The sequence below is a fragment of the Apaloderma vittatum genome, unplaced genomic scaffold (genome assembly GCF_000703405.1).
Source record: "Apaloderma vittatum isolate BGI_N311 unplaced genomic scaffold, ASM70340v1 scaffold3487, whole genome shotgun sequence".
Lineage (NCBI taxonomy): Eukaryota > Metazoa > Chordata > Aves > Trogoniformes > Trogonidae > Apaloderma > Apaloderma vittatum.
In genome coordinates, this window is record NW_009725513.1 from 1 (window position 1) to 17,097 (window position 17,097).

The following is a 17,097-nucleotide window of genomic DNA, read 5'->3' on the forward strand; positions in this document are numbered from 1 at the left end:
CTTTCGCTGACCAGCCTGGTTTTCCTCCTCTTCCAGCTGTACTACTACAAGTTCTACCTGTCGCAGAAGGTAAGGGAGAGCTGTGCTGCGCAGGCTGGCTTTCGCGGAACGAGCCGGCATGAAACGCCTGCTCTCTTCAGGGCCCCCTGCAGCGTTCGTAGCACCCCCAGACCTCCCTCCCACGGCTGGAAATCGTGTTTAGCGCGGGGTGAGTACCACGGGAGAGTCAGTAGCCCGAGCCAGTTGCTGTCGAGTGAAGTCGAGCCGAGGGCCCTGTTAGAGCTTTCCTGAAGAAACGAGGACGGCAGCGTTTACTGGTTGCAGTTGTTTTTGACAGAGGTGCTTTAAAAAGAAAACCTGTCTTTTTCTGCGGCACTTTCTCCGTACGTTGTGATTCGGCGTTGGTAATTTTCTAGATGTTACAGATTAAATCTTGCTTTTATACCACTCACGGAAACGGTTAGCTGAGCGTGATTTTCTGTAACGGAAGAAGAGGTAACTACTACGGTAAATGAAGTACTCGTTGTTGTTGACTTCATAGATGACAGTTGAATTGCAAATTCAACAACCGAATTAGTTTAATTTTATAGAAGAACCTCATATGTATCACATTTCCTCAGTTTATTTTCTTTTGGGGAGGACATTCTTAACCAATGCAGGCAGTCCTCGTGCTAGGTGGTTCTGCAGGCTTTGACTTCCTTACAGTTGCTGATTGTAAACAGCAAGGCTGTGAATGCGAAACTCTTTGTACTCTTGAAAAGCTGAAAGCTGAACCGTTCACTGCCTTGATGTTATCATATGAATGTACGCTATTTCATATTTAACTCTCTGTGATTACATCTGGAAAGACTTGAGGCACAGTCCTGCTGTCTTTTTCCCAGTGGCATTTGCCCAAGTATTTGTGTTTGTCATCTGCTCATTTTACTTTTTCTGGCTTGTTGACTTTAAAAACCTAAGGCTTGGTCATGCAATCCTTGAAGTCCCCGGGAGTTGCGTTGTCCCTCAAAATGCACTAAGACCAGTTATTTGCGATTTCACATTCAGTACTGTAGAGGAGTGACCAGAGGCATAACCACAGCCATAATTATAAAGTGCTGACTGGATAGATGCCGCTGAATGTCCTGTTAAGAATTCCTAACTCGGGATTCAACCAAAATTACTCTCCTTTAATTTTCTTTCTCCTTGCCCGTCTTTGATTTTGATAGAGTGGAGCGGTTTTCTCCAAAGTCAGAGGAAGTCATTCAGCCCAAGACAGCACGAGATGGGTACGTATAACATCACTGGTTCATACAGATCTTCTGCAGGTATCAGAGAACTCACATGGAATTTTAAGCTCAGGGCCCAGCTCTCTTTCCTCTTTGTTTGGGATTTTTTTGGTATTAAGGACTAAGAGATGCTGTCTTCACCAAATAAAGTTATGCAGAATTTCAAAACATTAGTTTAAAATGGAACTGAGAAACAGTTACAGTTTGGTAGCCTTTGCCTGTGCGGTTCTTTGTAGTTTTGTAAATGTTGTAAGAAACAAAACTTATTCTTTCTTATGTAGAAGTTTTGATCCGGCTTTTGTGTCCTTTCACATGGAGTATCGAGTTGAGAAGATTGGCTTACTTGACGTGCAGCTTGTTTAATAGTCGGTAGCACGGTTAAACAATTGGCTGCAGGTCTTGGGTCACAGAGTACTCGCTCCAGTTGTTTAACCTGCCTCTCAGCGTTTTATGTTAATTGCTTATTCTGGGTCATAAAGCTCAGCACAAGGGGTGAAATGCTACATTTCAGCGTTCGCCAGTTGCTCTATGCCAGCGTTCAGGTGCAGTGTGAGGCGCGCCGTTAGATACTTGAAATGGGGTATTTTTTTTGTGGCTTCTTGGTTAAGGTTTGTAGGATTGACTGCAACCAAAACATTGTGTTTGCCTCAGGGAGTCAGAAGCTCAGTCATGATATTTGTAGTTAGCCTTTGTTTGGAAACACTTTTAGAGAAGTCTTTGTTAACAGACCTCCCAGCGGAAAAACAGCACAAATGGTTAAAGAGAACTTTGCTCTGGGAGCTGGCTGCCTTTCACAAGGGGTGCAATATGATAATGTTACTAGTTAGCAAAATAGGCATTTAAATGCCTTGCTTCTGCTGAGCAAGAGGAAAGGTGCACTGATTACGAGCTGTTCTTGGGAATAATCCAAGCCAGCTGCTCTGTGGACTGCTTGCTTGCACCAGAAATGTCTCGCTATTCCTGGGGGTGGAACCCCTTGGAACTACCTACTAGGTGTTAGCTAGCATGGTCACAGTGGGCTTCCCTTGTGCCACTCTGTCTGCAGAGTTCTCATTAAGCTTGAACTTGATCTTACCATAGAATCATAAAAGTTGGAAAGGACCTTAAGATCAAGTCCAATCTGCAGCCCTACGCCAGAGTAACACTAAACCATCTCTTGAAATGCTTCATCCAACCATTTTTTAAACACGTACCAGGATGGTGGCTCCACCACCTCCCTCATTAATAACAAAGCAGAATGCTCCACATTCTGGCGGAGGACCTGGTACGCTCCAAGGTTTCTTCAGAGTCCCTGCATGATGAGTCCAAAACACCTGTACTGGAATGTGTTTCTCCTAGTTCCTTGATATCGCCATCTCCTTCTACCAATTATTTAAGTTTCAACTAAAAAACATTTACCTGGAGAAGTGACAGAGGGTGAAATAGTAGGTACTTCTGCACAGATTTGCTACCTGTTCATCAGTCTGATCTACTAGTTTTAATTGCATTAATAATGCTAGCACATCACTTGCCTTTCAGCTCTGTGTAAGAGCTGAAATCATGAAGATGGTTGCCTCACTTCTGCCAGTACAGCACATGTAGTGCTACTGTCTAAATTCTGTTTGTTGGTCCACACACTGTCTGCACGTGTTTTACACCTCCCTAAAGCCAAAACCCTGTTCCAGAATTAGAGGTTGGCCTGTGGAGCCTGATTGACTCAGCAGCTGGACAGGAGGAAGGTTAGAGCTTCAGCTAGAAAGCCAGCATCAGCGTGCTGGGCAGGTAGGTTGGATGGTAGGCTATGGCTTTCCCTTACCACAGCTCTTCTAGAGACAGACATGAAGCCTGATAGCACTGTTGAAAGCAAATCGGTTTTTTTCTGATTGGAAAAAGTACTTTAAGTCATTAGATTTAACTGTTGCTGTTAAATACGTCAGCTACATTTTTAGTAGCAGAGTAGCTGTGACTGCTGTAAATGGCTTCTGTGTGCCATGGAGATTTAAATGTTCTTGATTAAAATACTCCACTGAGTCGAGTTAATAAACCCTCTCATCAGGCACAGGACCTTCTTGCGACAGCTTTTAACTCTGTATGCAACATTGCCATGGTCAAGTGCCCTGGGTGCTCTGGTATCCAAAGACTGGACAACTCTTGCTCCCTACCCTCTCACTGAATCAACCTTCGTATGCAGCAGGCATCGTGCCTGAGGTCTGGGGATACTGTTTGGGGGTGGGTCAGAAGCCTTGCTGAAGTCAAGGTATGAACAATGTCCGTTGCTTTCACCTTGCCCACAGACTTCTTCAATGTCAGTTGCTGTGATGACGTGCAGTTTGCCTTTGGTTGCCTTTCCCAGTCACATCTGTCTCCTTTGTGTGCTTGGATGTGACCTCCCAGCGGCTTTTGCTCCTGAAGTGTCTTTGGGGATTGAGATTGAGGTGATCAGAATTGCCCAGATCCTCCCTTTTGAAGATGGCATGAGATTTCCCTTTTCTCAAACTTGAGGAAGAGCTCCTGACCACCATGGCCTTTCAAGACATTGCAGAGCAGCTTTGGAGTGCCATCAGTCAGCTCCTTCAGCAGCCACACATGCGTCACATCTCATCCTATAGTCTCTGATTTATTTGAGTGTTCTCCAACTCAGTCTACAGCTGGAAAGAATCTAGAGTTTAGCCTCGCTGTTCTCAAGTCTAGCACTCTAGAGTTAGTGTGCTTTAACTTGTAGAAAGTTCTAATTGAAGTTGAAAGGTTTTTACTCTAGTCTTAGAGACCTGAAAAGCCTGGGAGCAGCCTATCCTTCTGAAAGAGAAAATTCCGATTTCGATGATTGTTCACGGAAGTAAGGTGCAAACTCAGAAAATGTATTGAGGGGTAAGGTTTCCTTCTGCCAGTGGGTTGTGTTTTCTCATTTCTGTCAAAATGTTTTAATGTATTAAACTTCGTACACTTAAAAATGGTGGTTTTAACTTAAAATTTTATCCTCTGTCAAACAGCAAGTGGTCAGGAAGTTCTTAGGCTTAATATCCAGTCACAACATACCAGTGTATTTGATCGACCCTTTGATTCTGGGACTGGTTGATAAAGACATTGAACAGATCAGAAGTTCTCCTGATGGCCCAAGTCCAGAGTGCAAGTACTTCTGTGCTCCAAGAGACTTTACTACATTTGCACTACTGGACAAAACATGGAAACACGAAGTAAGTGCCCTTTCCTCAGTTCACAGTTGTGTATGGTAGTGCCTTCAACTGTTCTACGATTGTTATGCTTTCATGTTTGTCTTAAGGTCTCGTAATTCATTGTGTGGAAATCTTGTAAAGGTATTGGTACAGGGAAGTTTTTCAAGAAAAGTAAAAGGTATCCAGGCGCTGGCCTTGATACATTAACAGTCATTTACAAATAACGACAAATTTTTAGAAACTGTCTGCAGTAAGAGGCCATGCTGAAAGTAAAGAAGGTTGTCTGTTAGAAAGGAAAAAGTAAAACCTTAAGCCTGTAACGTAGGTATAGGTGTAACATATCTCGAGTTTGGCAATCTATCAAGGAGGAAATGCAGGTATTGATGTGACAAGGCCAGAAAGATCATCATAGTCTGCTGGTTTACAGATCTTTAGTACATACTTGTATGTAACATCACTTTATTTCATCACTTGATGTGTTGGTATCTCTGCTTTGCTTTGGTGTTCTGAGTTTTTTAAGTCGATGTGTCAGAAGTAGAGGTGTACCATGTGATGCAGGACAAAATGGGATCCAAAATTATTTCATCAGTTAAGTGTAGTCTGGATATATTCACTAGATTAATTTATACAGACAAGATACCAGTGACAAACAGGTGTTTTATTTATTTATTTTTTTTAAGAAAAAGCAGGAAACATTAAAATGATCTGTGACTATTTTGCTGAAGTAGTCCCACTCAGGTGAAGTGGTGACACTCTGAATCTGATCAGGCATACCTGTATTCACAGTTAGAGAAACGGAGAATAGGGTTGTGTGACAGCCCGCTAATATACATCCATCTCTCCATTCCGTTGTGGCTGATAGATAATATCTGTAGCATCCAGAGGAGAAGCTGATATGGCTGTATAAACAGTTCAAGGGAGGTAATTGAAAGTGTCTTCAGATGCTGATTGGTTCTTTTCTTATCAGCCAACATTTCATTAATTTTTATCTGTAGAAATATGAAAGCTTGTTACCTAGTGCAACTTTTGCTGTTTGGTGAGATTTAGGCAAATATTTATGTACATCATAAAAGAAGATTTTGCTGTAATCATTTCTGTGTTAGTGGTATCATTATTCAAGGACTTAGGAACACCAAGTTCGGCACAAGAGAAACTTTTGACAACAGTTTGAGGATGCAGAGAATGCCGCTTTGACAAGGAACAAACCTAGTCCAAGCATGGCTTGCAACATTTATTTGTTGTTTTGTTGAATAGTTTGAGGGACAAAATTTGAGACAAGGATTTACAGTGATTTGAATTGCTTGTGGTTGCTGATTGTTAAGGTCTTAGAAATTTTTGAGTAGTTTCTTCTTAAGTCTCATTATAAAAATGGAAATGGAAAGTAATGTCAGTTAGTAATAAGCATTTAGCATTCCATTTTGTTTCTCTGATCTTTAGCTTTTCTCTCTCTCTCTCTCCCTCTCACTCATTTTTAGGTGGGCCTGTTTAGAACTGCTGAGAAAATGGGTTTCCAATGGCTGAAGATTATAAACAAGGACCCCCGCTTGGATGGGATGGATGACCTGTCTGGGATTGAAATTCCCTTGCACTACATATTTAAACTAGCATCTCATGCCATTCACCTGGTGGTCTTCTATGAGAGGAGTGGTAATTACCTCTGGCATGGCCCCCTGAGACTCAAGCAACACATGGACAGAAAGTTCGTGCCTTTCCGGAAACTCCACTTTGGTCGCTACCCTGGAGCGTATGAGAAGTGAGTTCAAAGCAGAGGACGGATTACACCATAATGGCACTCCCAAAATTAACTTCTTTGTCCTATATATAAAATCACTCTTCTTCCTAAAGTCAGGTTGTAAAATTTAGCTCATGTATGGCTCCATCCTTAGGTAAATTAGGGTGTGAAAGTAAATCCAGTGCCGTTTGCCTGCAAACAAGGGCTTCCCACCAGTCATAAATTAACAGCTATGTTTTAGAGGAAGTTACTGTGTGGCCAGGCTGAGGCAGGCAGAAAGATGAGAGGAAGTCAAAGCAGCCATGACTGATGTTAAATATACCAGAGCATCTTCTGCTAGGGCCAGTGGTTTACCATTCATGTACTGAAAAGTTTGAAATCTGTTGGCAACCATCTGTGCTGTCAACACAGGGATGAAGTATAACTGGCAAGAGATTTAATACTAGCCGATGGATACTTGGTGTTTTTTCTATAAAAATATGTATCCAAAAGCTGAATATGGGTATGGAACTTTAAATGGAAAGGGAAGTGACAGAAATCCACTCAGTAACAGTCCAAATAGTCAGAGTTAAAGAGCACGAATGAAGAGACTTGACATTTGTACCACGAAGATCTGTGTCAGCCATTACGTGTAACCCATGCTCTTAACATGCTGAAGGGACTCCTTTCTTGCATAAATGTTTGAATTGTTGATGTTATTTGTCCACAGTCTTATGCTTAAACTTTGCACTACATTGGTAAAGTAATACTGTAGATGTCTGTCTTTTCATGCAATACTTTCAATAGCAGTGTTTCAGGAAATACAGGTTCTGGCATGTCTTGTCCCTATTTTCAAAGCCACACATGTACCACTAGCGTTTGAGAACAGTGTTTCTGCAGAGTACGTGTGTGTGCCGTAAATCAGAGAAAAACAGCCGCACGTTTCATGGGTCAAAATGAATCCATAATTTTTTTCCTTGAAATTGGTGCTCTTCTTTCTTCCTTTTAAAGCATGGAACCTGTACCACTTCTCTTCCTCAACATCTGAAGCGGACTGTATAAGGTGTTAAATACCACATTTCATTCATTCTGAAGGCTGAACAGGTTTTAAATTTTAAATGCAGATAGCCTCAAAGTACAGGGGGAAGTTTAAGTGCATCCGATCTGTAGACAACTTAATAAATAGCCTGAATTTTCAAACACACTGAACAACAGCTCTGAACAAATTCAGTGCAAGTCTTGAGACAGTAATGGAGCTGACAAACTAACTGTGGGCTTACAGGTGTAGAATCTCTTTTTCAACAGAATTTCAAAGTGTAAGAGGAATTTGTTGAAGGTCTTCTTGCTTTTCTGCAATGGTTTTCAGGTGTGTCTGGGCAGAGGAGTCACTGCCAGTAATACACATTAAGATTTTAACCTGAGCTCTAGGGAAGAAGTGGCTTGTGGATTGTAAAGTAATTAGATGAAGTAACATATCGTCTTTTTTTTGCAGACCAGAACTTCTCCTTGTTTCCATTGATGACTTAAAAGTTCAAATTCCAAAAAATCCATCCAGATTTCTAGAGGAGATGTCACACTCTAGATTTCTTGAATGTAGGTACAGAGAAGCTCGGGCTTTCTTTCAGGTTAGTGGTAATCAGGTGGTGTCTCTGAGATGTAATGTGTGTTTTCACTGATTGACCAAAACCTACAAACAGTTAACTGTTTCTTATCTAGATGGGACTGTTCATACATAAAGATAAATACAGCCTCTGAGATTCAATCCAGAAAGTGTTCTAAGTGGTAATACAACTAAAACTTCAACTGAAAATAATGATTTGTCTTTTTTACTTGTGGGCACATTTTTTCCATTTTCCAAATCTTTGAAAAGAAGAGGTAACCAACGTGTCTGTAGTTCTCAGGCATTGTTACTGTTAGATAGATTTTGTGTAAGTCTAAGGCTATACTTCTTTGGTTGAAAATTTTCCTTGTGGCATTTCTCAAAGTTCTGAGTAATATTCCCTGTTATATTCTTGTGAACCATGTCGTGCAGTTCCACATTCCTTGTTCAGTTTATCTGAAATGGTATACTAATTCTGAAATCACTTGTCTCATTGCTTTTAGACCATGTTTTCAGTACTACTGTAGAGCAGGATTTTTAGAATATTGCTGCCTGATTTAGCTGATGGTGGAAAATTTAGGCTGCAGTATGGGGAGTGCTTTGTCCTAACTTGAAAAGAAGAGAGATGTTACTGCTTTTAAGATTGTGGAGTCAGAATCAAGTCATGGAATTTGAGCCATGTCTGATTTTATGGAAGAGGGGAAAAAGAGGACACAAAAGGTTCCATTCTTCAGGCACTTGGAGTCTTGGGGAAGGGACTTCTTGGGGAAGAAACTCAGTGTTTTTCAGTCCGGTTAGGGCCGTAGCTCCCCATACGAGTAGCAGGAGAGTACCCAGGAGTACCTGTGCGTTGTCACTTCATCTGTAAAGGACAGAAATTGTAAGCGTGCTCTGCTTCAGCCCTAAAACCTTCAGACACTAATCATCACAGGCAGAGAAAATGTGTCTTGGGAGGTATATTGAACTTTGCTGGAGCTTTAATACCGAAATGAGCAGCTGGCATCTGTTTTGAGAAGTATTTGTGTCACAGGAGCTCTTAATGAGATCAGTCATGAAGCCAAGTGGTATGTTGCTCCCGTCTTTGATTTGGTAATGTTTGCCTGGGCTGCTGTGTTGTTTTTGGCTTTGAGTTAACAGGAGATCTTGCTGCACTTGTAGCTGGAGGACAAGTGTGATTTTCTGTTCGCATTGTTTCTTCTCTGTGGCAGAACTTGTTACCATCCAGCTGTAACACCTGGTGGCGCCAAATAAACTGATGTGCTGGGAGTAACCGATTCTGTTTTCCCCCTGGACTCTGCGTGTTGAGCTCAGCGTGTGCAGAACTGGCATTCACCTCTGTTGTTGCTGAGTGATGAGAATGAGTGTCCAATACATATATTCGTGCTCTATTTTACTGTGACTTGACATTCCACTAGAAAAAAAAAAAGAAGATTGATGTTTCAGAGTTAAAATTTTGACTTGTCGTTCTAGTGCGTGTGCTGAAAGTGGGCTCTATATGTGAAAACAAATACTACCCAGATATGAGTTAAGTAAACTATTAAACATAATTTCTTCTTAGGGAACTGAAAAATGAATTTGCTTTCTGACAATAGCTTGCTTACTCTTCCTTTGCCTTCCAGCTGTATCCTGATGATGCCTCTCTTGATGCAGTGGAGTTCAGAAAGAAAGCAAAATCCTTGCTCCATCTGGCTGCCCTGACACTGAATAACTTAGGAGTAAAATTCTGGCTGAGCAGTGGGACATGCCTTGGTAAAGCATTTGTTTTAGATTGCATTTTTAAACTCATCTGAAATTTTAAACATTTCACCCTCTATTGCTTGTAATGTCAGCCGAAGTTAAGTGTAGCAGGTTGGAAGGTAATTTGTGGTGATAGCTGTATTGAAATAGGCCTTTTTACTCCTGATAAATGCTTTTTCTTTAGAAACTGGAGCCTTGGTGATGCTGAGCAAATTACCAGTGAAGCGTTTAATGTTGGTAGCAGTTATCTGTGTTGTGCTGATCACACTGCTTAGAAAATAATCAGCAGTTCCCCGAGTTGTGTGACCTGGAATTTATTGCAATGGTAGTTGGTAAACACAATGATGGGCACGTATTTTTGCTGTCTGTGTAAGGTTCTTGCCTGATTTGTGTTCCTGTGCAATGTAGTGCTTAAAATATGTAAATATATATAGCTTTAAATTATAGTTTATAATTATTTTTAATTATTTTATTTAAAAAAACTTTCTTGTAATAAGTTGTCAGCCTGTTAGAGTAGATACTACAAGTTTGCAATTCTCCTGAAGTTGGAAGTAGTATCTTATGTCACTGGTGCAGATTCTTTTATTATTGATATAGATTGTGAAAACTCATATGGGTGCATGCTTGACTTGTATTTGTTTAGTCCTAGGGAATATAATTTTCTGAATGCACAGTTACTAAAAGATTTAATGAAACAGACAAAAGTGTGTCCCACTTCTTGTCTTACTGTTTTGCAGATGTGATTGAAAGATGATTAATGTCTCAGATATTACTTAAAATAGTAGTTCCAAATTAAAAGCACAGCTGTAGCCCTGTAACTGTTCATTACGGACTAGATTTGGCCCCAGATAAAGAATTTTATTTCTTTAAAGATGTTTAGATTAGAAAACTGAATATATTTTACCTTTCAAAGGGAGTTAGTATTTTCACTTTCACTTTTGGCTTTCTGGAAAGAGCTGGACATAAAGTGCAGTAATAGTTGGGGTTTTTTATGTGGTACATTTCATACTAGAGAACGGCAGAAGTCTTGTTTATGACCTCATTCGAAGATTTTTGCCTGGTGACCTTATGGCAGTTCATTTTTATGTTGCTTTTGTTCTATTCATATATTTCTCATGTTCTTGAATTAACTAGTTTGTTTTTTTCCTTTTTTTTCCTCCCCGCCCCACTCAGGCTGGTATAGACAGTGCAATGTCATTCCTCACAGCAAAGATGTTGATTTGGGAGTCTTTATAAGGGATTACAAAGCAGATATCATTCCAGCATTTCAGAAAGTGGGGTTACCACTGAAGCACAAATTTGGCAAGGTACATAAATAATGACCAATTTGATTTGTGTGTCTTTATGTAGGTTTGAAAGTTTGGGTACATCTGCAGGTCACTTACGTAGAAGTGAATATCAGAAGCCTTCTTGACAGACACATACTCATTAAGGTTTTACCTAAACATAAAGTCTTGTTGATTTTTATGTGTTTTCCTGGACAGTGTGTGAGAAAATACTCTTTTTAATAGCTTTATCCCTGTTTGAGGAATCTGAATTCCTCAAATCAGAAGTTTTTAGAGGTGCTAGGGAAACTTAAGAACCAAGGCAGAATTTAGTCTGATATTGGATGGGCCTCATTATATGGGGGTATTGGTGATACAGCTCCAAGATTATCTGTAGCCCTGTATGTAGACCTAGCTGATGGCTTGAGCTTGGCAGTGGGCTTGTTCGTGGGCTTATGTGAATTTTGATTTAGTGTTTTCAGAGCATAGGCTGCAGAATGGTAGAGGAAAGAACAAAATTACAAGAACATGAAGGTTCAGACACAGTTCAAGTGATATATCATTGTGGGTGCTAGTGGGTGTTTTATCGTAGAGAAAGTGTGTTCAGTGAAGTCACCTACTAATCGTGTGCTTGTTCACTGAGATAGCTTTGCGTGTGGGAGATGGTGCTGAAGCTTTTTGGGCTAAAGGAAGGAAAGAGAAGGTAGTCCCACTGAGGTGCAGAATATTTCCAGTGTTCTCAAGGCATCACAAAACCAGAGAAGAGTTAGTGTATTTTCTTCAGTTAGGAGTCACTCTGCATACGTGACCAAAATATGTTTGTCTTCTGAAACCTGCTGACATAAGTAGCCTTGTATTTTTATGAATATATACAGTGTGTGTGTGTTTGTCTTGTAGGTAGAAGACAGCTTGGAACTCTCTTTCCAAGGAGAAGAAGATGTGAAACTCGATATTTTTTTCTTCTATGAAGAGAGTGACCACATATGGAATGGAGGAACTCAGGCTAAATCGGGCAAGAAATTTAAGTACGAGATGGATTTCTCCCTCTAATAGGAAAGAAATTGATCAAGTTAGTGTTTAGTGTTGGCATTTTGTGTGTTGTGTGTTGTTGCTTGACAAAATCTGTGCTTTTTTTGTGGGAAAGGCTGTTACCAGAAAGGAATTGGTGCAGACTTGCACTTTTGAGATGAGAGAAGCAGAAAGTGAACAGTACTACGGCTTGCTGGGCTTATCACATGTCAGTTCTCTCATGATATTGAAAGCAATGCTGGCATTTCATTGATCATGCAGATCTTATCTGGACTGTGACAAGCTCTGAGTTAAAGAGCTAAGATGAGAAAGGAGTCTCTAAAACTTAGGTATCTGTCTCGGTGATGGAGCATTATGGCAGAAAGCCTCAACTGTCCTTGCAACCCATAGTTTTGGATTTAGTGCTAGTGATTTGGAATACTTTATTGACTATAATGGTGTCACAGCCATGCAGCTGACTGCTGCAGATCTTGTTGTCGTTCCTTTTCTGAAAACGGAATTTTAAATAGGGTCTGACTTTTCTTGCCTCATATCTCTCAGTGTTAAATCAGCAAATAAGTACAACAGCTTCCTCATCTACTCAGCGAACTGAATATAGTTTTCGATAATTTGATTTGTTTCTTTCTAACACCCGTGTTAACTGAGAGATAGTTGCAGACTACTTGAAAACATTGTTGACGTCTATAGGATTTAATTATCTTTCCTGTTTTTCCTGAACTGTATTTACTTATATTTAGCTAAAGGGAACTTAGTGAACACTCTAATTCAGATGGTGATAGTGTCTGAGTCCTTGTCTTAGTTATCTTTGTGCTGAAATGACAAACAAAGATTGGGGTAGATATTTTGATGACAAGAGTCAAAAGCCACTCTTAAAAACAGACTAAACAAGAGCTCTTTGAATATTCTCACTTAAAATGGTCTGTGTTGCTGAGTATTTTTCTTGGAATATTGCAACAATTCAATAAGTTTCCAAGGCAAGCTTAACGTTGGGTTTTTGGTACGAGCTTTTGGAGGGTTTTGTGTGCTGCGTTCTGGGGAGGTTCTGTTGCTGACCAACAAATTCCTTTCCTTTTCTCTGGGCTTCTGTTGTGTCTAAATTGCAATGGCAGTTTCCATGCCAGTAGAGTTGATGTGCTTTTTCAAAAATCCATTGTAACATCAGACCTTGGATGCTTGAGAGCTGTTTTTTGCTCCCATTTTGTATGACTAGACCAAAGCTTGAGAATAGAAAAATAGATGTGAACCTGTGCTGTGTCCAGCTCCTGTATCCTAGGATATTGCAACTTGCTTGGAACTCTAGCTTTCATAAAACACTTTATTTTTCTTGTAGCCTAGTACTTAGTTTTGTTGGTAATTTTTTTCAAAGTTTACAAGCATGGCTTTCTGGTTCAATAAGAACTGATTTCCTTAGTGTAAGGAAGCCTTTAATCCTGAGCTGGTGTTTCTTAGGCATAGTTTACTGTACTTAATCCATGCAGGAAGGGAGCAAGAAAGCTGCTTGTTTTGTTATAAAGGCCCCCAGCCCTGACATAATGTGGCTGTTCAGAATGCTTAGCCAGATAATTCCAGATATGTGTTCTTCCAAATACCTTCTCAAAAAGAGAAGAGAAGATCACGGCTTTTTAGCTGTGAGATGTGAAGATTTGGCCTGCTTGATCTCAATGCCTACAACACCAGAATGACCATCAGTTTTGCTTGGTCTTCAGCCCTTTCAGAATTACGGGGGAAGGTAAAGCGATCAGTAAAAAGAGCGCTGAATCCTGAATACACTTGAACAATGTAAAAGGAATCTCTCCAGCTGTTTACGTGGTATCAGAAGACGTATTGGTTGCTACTGGATAATCACAAATAGGAGTGGGAGTTCTACTTCAAGATAGTGATGTTTGTAAAAAGGAGCAGAAAAGGCATTCTAAAAAGACCTTTTCCACATGACATCCTTCTCTCCAAATTGGGGAGACGTGAGTTTGACACATGGACCACTTGGTGGGTAAGGAATTGGCTGGGTGTCTGCACTCAAATAGTTGTGGTCAGTGACTTTGATGTCTCCATGGCTTGTGGAGAGCAGCGACAAATGCAGTTCCTCAGGGTTCAGTCTTGGGACTGGTGCTGTTTAACATCTTTATCAGGGACATGGACAGTGGCTCTTGGTGGATGAAAAACTGAATATGAGCCAGCGATGTGTGCTCACAGCCCCAAAGGCCGATCAAATACCGGGCTGCGTCAAGAGAGCAGCGTGGCCAGCGGATCGAGGGAGGTGATTCTGCCTCTCGGCTCTGGTGAGACCCCACCTGCAGTACTGTGTCCAGCTCTGGAGCCCCCATCATAAAAAGGACATGGATCTGCTGGAGTGGGTCCAGAGTAGGGCCACAAAAATTGTCAAAGAGCTAGAGCGCCTCTCCTCTGAAGACAAGCTGAATGAGTGGGAGTTGTTGAGCCTGGAGATGGCCCCAGGGAGACATTATAGAGGCCTTCCAGTACCTGAATGGGGCCTACAGGAAAGCTGGGGAGGTAGAGCGACAGCATGACGGACAACAATTTTACACTGGAGCAACATAGATTTAGATTAGATGTTAGGGAGATCTTTACAGTGAAGTTCTTTACAGTGAGGGTGGTGAAACACTGGAACAGGTTGTTGAGACATGGATGCAGCATTCCTGGAGTGTTCAAGACCAGCAGCCTGGTCTAGTGGGAGGTGTCCCTGCCCATGGCAGGGGATTGGAACTAGATGATCCTTAAGGTCCCTTCCAACCCAAACCATTTAATGATTCTTGAGAAAGCTAAGTGTTTGCACAGACATGCTTTCTGTACATCTCGCTAAACAAAAGTACGAAGGATGAAAGTATTTTCCATTTAGTCTCTAAAATGTTTTTTGTTGGTCTCTGTTTACATTGAGAACTGGTTTCTCAACCTTAAAAGTCTGGCTGTGTCGTTTGCATTTTCATACTTCCTCAACATGGTGACACAAGCATGTACATCCTCCTTATGTTCTCTGGAATTGCAGGAACTGAGAGTGCCTGTTTGTTTACAGAATTAACACTGGACAAGTTCTACAAAATCTGAATCAGGGAATAAAATGTATGCTATATGCTTTAATCCTTAAAATTAATTAATTCTGTATGCTCTTAACATAGACAACTTCATGAAAGTGTAAAATCTTCTCAGTACTTTTTGTGTCCAAAGATTGATGAGACCAAAATTAGAATAGAAAATGGCGAGCAGTGTATACGTTCCAAGTTGTATACGTACAAGTGTGTGTGTGTATGCAGCCTTATCCCAGCCACTTGAAATGAGCAAATGATGAGCGAGGATTCCAGTAGTGTGAAGCATCACTGAAAGCTACATTTTTCATTAGTGATAGTAAACAATTATTTTAATACTATCTAAATAATTATTTTGGTGAAATTTCCAACAGACCTTTTAATTTGCAGATTAGTTTATTTAAATTACTTGTATTCTCTCAGTATTAAATTGCTATTCAGTGTTCATTGTCTGAAGAATATATTATTTCAGTGGTTTGCTGATAGCTTTTATATATGCACACCCACTGCATTTCTGATAGATGAATGATTTCCTGGGTTGGTAACAGCTAAATAGCTACTTGATGATTATAGATCCAGTAATACATTTTCTTTACCTTGTTTTCCCCTTGGTAGCTGGCATTTTTTATTTTGGGTTTCTTTTTTAGTTTAGAGCTAATGAGTTGTCTCTGGATATATATCCAAAAGTGCTTGATCACTTTTTTTCCATCTCTCTGTCTAAGGCATACAAGCAAGGTTGTTTTATTTTCTGATAGGATCCAAGCATTTGCTCAGTGCTTAGAAATAAAATTAACTTCATGCTTGAAGGAGCAGGTGGGGATTTCAAGTTCATGCAGATGTACAAATCTTATAACCTTCTTTTCCAAAGGTCCAAGTGCTTATGGTTTCATGTTTACTTGTGAAGGGAATCTTAAGATAACTTTTTTTTCTGTGGAAGACTTTACGGCTTCAGAAGTGGGAATGATTCACTGCAGAAACATTACATAGGCTTTGGCATTCACTTGCTTAACACATTGACTCTGACACTGTGGTCCTGTAGGGTGTCATTCTGATCAAACTGTGGAATTTACCTGTGAGCTTCCACTGGTCTAAACGTAGTTACAAGTAGGGCTTATGCTGGCCCTTCTACGGAAAACAACAGGTACAGAGCAAGGTCAGTTGATAGAATAAATTATTTTTAATATTTAAATGGGGCTGAGAGGGCTTCAAAAAGTACAAGGTGGCAGCTGTGCCTTAATTCTTTGCAGCTGCTCCAAGTCTGGCACCATGTTTAAACATGGGTACTGAAAGTGAATTGCATGCTTTGTTTGGTAAGATTGAAAAAAGGTAAAAACTTGGTTTTTAAAAGGGCTTGACTCATAATAAAGCATGCAATGCTGCTTTTAGGGAAATCTGCCCTACCAAGTAGCATGTATCATCTTCTTGGTACCCTTCTAAATGAGGTAACTGTTAAATCCGGTTTGCAAGTTGAAAAGCAGAGATAGGGATTAAGTGATTTCCTATAGATGACAGAATGGTATGGGGACAAGCTGCAAAATAATTGGAAATATTTCTTCCTAAGAACATGTGGCAGATGTTAACCAGTTACTGTGGATAATAACACCCCTGTCTAGTATGTAAATAATATTTTGCAGAAGGGAAGTTAAGGAATAATAAGAAAAATATTATAAATGTAACATGGCCAGTTGCTGCAACTGCTCGCTTTCTGTTTATTTAGAGGTGATTTCAGTCTTCTGCCAGTGACCATGTTCTTTTGTTATGACACAGGTATCTTTTTCCAAAGTTTACTCTGTGTTGGACTGAATTTGTAGAACTCAAGGTACATGTGCCCTGTGAAACCCTTCAGTATGTTGAAGCCAACTATGGCCCAGACTGGAAGGTTCCTGTGAAGACGTGGGACTGGAAGAGCTCGCCATCCAACGTGCAGTTCAATGGTGTCTGGCCTGTCGATGAGTGGGACGATGTCATACAAATCTACTGACTGCCTGACTGCTGAAGGAGCCTGCTGTCCTTGAAACTGTCAGTTTGTAGTTTGTATGTCCCAAAGGCATCCGTTCCTTTTGTAAGTTCTCATCTGTTTCCTACAGAGGCATTCACTTTTTTTTTTTTTTTTTATTTTGCCTAACAGGTATTTTTTTCGTGTTTGTAGTATGTTTTCCAGGTAGTTAAAGGTTAAAGGCAACTGAAGAAAAGGGAAGCTGAAAGAAAAGCTGCACAAGGAGAGTAGAAAAGAAATGTTGCAGTAAACTTCGGGGCAGTTGGCTGTTTAATTGTAAACAGTGTCCAGGTGGCTTTGGCAT

At 40.4% G+C, this 17,097-nt stretch overlaps 1 protein-coding gene across 1 annotated transcript; it reads left to right on the plus strand.

Annotated features, from left to right (window-relative positions):
• Positions 1-3: 3 nt before the first annotated feature.
• FKTN (fukutin) lies at positions 4-16,778 on the plus strand (the record flags this gene model as incomplete). The annotated part of the gene is made up of 9 exons (XM_009872912.1): positions 4-69; positions 1,206-1,265; positions 4,235-4,438; positions 5,893-6,170; positions 7,621-7,753; positions 9,348-9,477; positions 10,639-10,772; positions 11,628-11,755; positions 16,565-16,778. Coding segments are annotated over 9 exons (1,347 nt in total), but the record flags the coding sequence as incomplete, so codon positions are not given.
• Between the last annotated feature and the right edge of the window lie 319 nt (positions 16,779-17,097).